The sequence below is a fragment of the Galeopterus variegatus genome, unplaced genomic scaffold (genome assembly GCF_000696425.1).
Source record: "Galeopterus variegatus unplaced genomic scaffold, G_variegatus-3.0.2 Scaffold1226, whole genome shotgun sequence".
Lineage (NCBI taxonomy): Eukaryota > Metazoa > Chordata > Mammalia > Dermoptera > Cynocephalidae > Galeopterus > Galeopterus variegatus.
The window spans coordinates 279,019-282,450 of record NW_007727337.1 but is presented as its reverse complement, the minus strand read 5'-3'; the positions used below and the strand labels follow the sequence as shown (position 1 = coordinate 282,450).

General features: G+C 49.0%; 1 protein-coding gene across 1 annotated transcript in view; it reads left to right on the top strand.

The window, feature by feature from the left end:
* Nucleotides 1–3,432, top strand: part of DOPEY2 (dopey family member 2) — a 114,516-nt gene that overhangs the window by 41,143 nt on the left and 69,941 nt on the right. Inside the window, exon 5 of the mRNA XM_008575721.1 lies at nt 2,114–2,303. Within this exon, the coding sequence (XP_008573943.1) occupies nt 2,114–2,303 (190 nt within the window). The remainder of the gene's footprint in view (nt 1–2,113; nt 2,304–3,432) is intronic.

Below are 3,432 nucleotides of genomic sequence, written 5' to 3'. Positions count from 1 at the left end.
ACTTAGTTTTTACCGCCAGTTATTTTGCTCTTCCATAGCAAAAGTGTGTTGTATTTGCTGTTTTCTACACTGTGACCATTTAAATCATTAGTACCTGTTATTTATTTATTTTTTTTTTAGCATAGAATGAAATTTAAAGGTTCATTTCTTTAATACAGGAAACTAGCAAGTGCACTCTGAATATTGGATGGGGGATAGCATATGCAGCATTTCCCAGGCTTTTTGACAGTGGAACCCCTCTTCTGTGGAACATCTGTAGTGGCCAGTGTTCCATGGAACATACTTTGGGAATATGGTGTTTGCAATGGGTATTACCTAAGCATTGGTAAAAGTGAGGGATCCTGTAGAGAGAGGAGTACTCCAGGGGCTTCTTAAATCAATCTGTTACTGTAGGCATCTCTTCCTAGTTTGGGACCATCCTGTCTGCCCTGCAGAGGTAGCCTGGCATGCATGTGCCCAGGGGACACGGTGACCCATCTGGCCCTACTCACTATAACTGCACCTGCTAAGCAGTGCCCCTGCCTAATATTAGGGCTTTTGCCACGTTGTTTTCAAAGCTGGGCAAAGATAAGCTCTATTTGTTTGTGCAGCCTTTAATAGGAGACCAGTCAATAACTTCAGCCACTAGACCGTTCTGTGTACTTTTCCAGAACATTTGACTGTTACTTACCCCCTTCATTTTTGTTTTTTTTAAGATGATGCCATGCATCATTTCCTACAAATATTTCGTGAGACAAAAAGGTTGACTCATTTTTAAGAACAAAATTCCTTTTTTAATATAAAAAGGTAGTAGATATCTTTGTCTGAAATATTTTTATACACACTGATTAAGGAAAAGTAAGCTGAAGATGATGTGGGTTATAAAAAAAGGGAACAGTGGTATTCCTCTGACAGGTGTTTGGAGTGCCAGCTGTCTGTCAGATGCTCCTGGAGGCACTGGGACACATTGGCAGACAGAGCAGACCTCGCACTTACCGCAGGCAGGCGGTGTGGCTCTAGCTGGCTCTATGCTCCGTGCTGAGTTTTTTACACAGAGACCCTCGCCTCCTTCTCACATCTCCACCAGGTCAAGGCTTTTTCCCTGTCTCATGGCTGAGTGCAGACATGCACAAAGGTTAAACTCGTCCTGGGTCCCGCAGCCGGGAAGCATCAGGAGGGCCAACTCCACACACCTGGGTGAACTGCCATGTCACCCCGGGCTAGTCCTTCTGGCATCTTTTTCTGTCTTCTTTGCATAGGAAGCATGTGAGAAATGAATCCCTTCAGGCATCCAGTTAGCTCATTCATGTGGTGGAATCCCTTCGTGGGAATTTGCCTCTGCTGGGTTATCAGCAGGTGCTGTTGCCCAGCCTGCAGGGCATCTTCTCTTTTGACAGGGCCAGCGCCTCAGCCAGCTGCAGGTGCACCACGAGCAGGGAAGGTGCTGACTGGGTGTCATGGGAGATGTAGGTGAAGATAAGAGACAAATAAATGTGGGGCCTCCACACAAGAGCTCCTCGGGATGGGAGTCCACGGATGCAGGCGCAGTGGGCAGAGGGAAAGAAAACTCCTCTCCAGGCTTCGTGGAAAGTGCAAGGTGGTGGGAGGCCCAGGCGAATTTGTCCCCAGTGTTTCTACAGTCAGTGTTGCTTGGCATATTTTTGGCTGTGCTCAGGATGGCGGTGTCTTTATAATTGCTTGTGTCTTCAGTCAGTCACATCAGCCTTTTTTGTTGTTTTTTGACACGTGAAGGACTCCTTATGCTTTTATAGAGAGTGGCTCATCCCCTTTCTGCTGGTGGAGCCGCCTTTCCATGAGTACTGTGCTATCCATCCGTGGAAGGCCGGGGGCGGAGACAGGTTTCTGCCATGGTGGCCAACAGTCAGATGCTTCCCGTTGGTCAAGAGTCTGTGCCTCTTTGTGACATGTTTATTTAGCAAATTCAGATTCAGTATGACAGCCAGCAGGCAGACAAACACTGAAGGGCGATAGGCTGCCGCAGTTCCAAGCAATGACACCCGTCTCCAGCCCGTGGCCAGTCGCTGTGCTGATCCGCCCGGGTTGAGGGGGCGGTGTGCTGGGAGACGTGGGAAGATGAGCCGCGCCCTCAGCTTCCTTCATCTCTTCTCAACAGAACAGATGCGCTGCTCCTGCGACTGTCCCTTGTGGTGGGCAAGGAGGTGTTTTACGCGGCTCTTTGGGGGAGTGTCCTGGCAAGCCCATCCATCCGCCTTCCCGCCTCACTCTTTGTGGTGGGCCACATAAACAGGGACTCGCCTGGCAAGGAGCAGAAGTACATGCTGGGGACCGATCATCAGCTCACGGTGGGTGCTTTGCCCTTATGGAGGACACAGGCATGGCTCCCTCATGTGCAGGTTTTTGCTGGGGCTGCAAAGGGGCATCAGGGAGCAGCGCAGGAAAGGGAGACAGTCCAAGACTCATGTAATAATGTACTGTAATAATGAGCTGCTGAGCAAGATGAGGAAGAGGCATTGCTGTGGCAGAATGCAGTCATGGGTGGGAGGGGTTTTTTAAACATGTGCATAAAAATTTACATATTCAAATAAGTGTGTTCACACCCAGGGAAGTCCCTTCCGGAGACTCCACAACTGCTCAGCAATACGCTTAGCGGTGAATGGCACTTGGAAAGCCTCTGTACAGTCTGCTGCTTTGGCCGAAATCTCCTTTCCTTCCCATGCCCTGTGTCTGAGGTTCCACTGCCCACCCACACAATGAAGCTCTCGTCCCATGACCTCTGTCACAAGCCAGCTCTTGGTCCTGTTTCTGCCTTCCTCAGCAACTTTGGCTGCTCGCAAACCTGGATTGTTGGGGTGCCTCAGGTGTCCGTCTCCAGGCCCTTCAGGGAAGCTCTCTTCCCTGTCAAGGACATCTCTTCTCCTGACCTTGAAAAATGGGGACTTCCCAGATTCCCCAAACCTACTTATGTTTTTAATGTTCGGCTGTCTGTCGCCACCTGGTGGTGTACCCACACTTCAACCTTAAAAATGTTCAAATTGAATCCACGATTGAAAACGTCTGCAGTCTGGTGTAAATCACTACTCCTCTGAGTTCGTTCCTCATTGCCAAGTGGGGATTGCAGATCTACCTCACAGGGTCTCTCTGAGGAGTGAGAGGAAAATCTGATGGAAAGTACTTTGCACAATGATTGGAACATAGGAGACCCCATAAATAAGTTTCCTTCTTTCCTGCCCTGTCAGTATCACCTTCTCCTGTTTTTCTCCGTTTTCATGGCCCTGTTTCAGCTTCTCATGTCTTATTCCTGGACGAAAACATAATTTTCTACCTGGTTTCTCCCCATCCCACTTTGTACCCATCCAGTTCTGATCAGTTGCTAAGAGGTTTGCTTTGCTAAAGCATAGCTTTGCTCCTACCTGTCCTTGACACTCCTCAGAACTGCCCCAGTCTCTCCTCTTGCACTTGCCACCCCTCCCT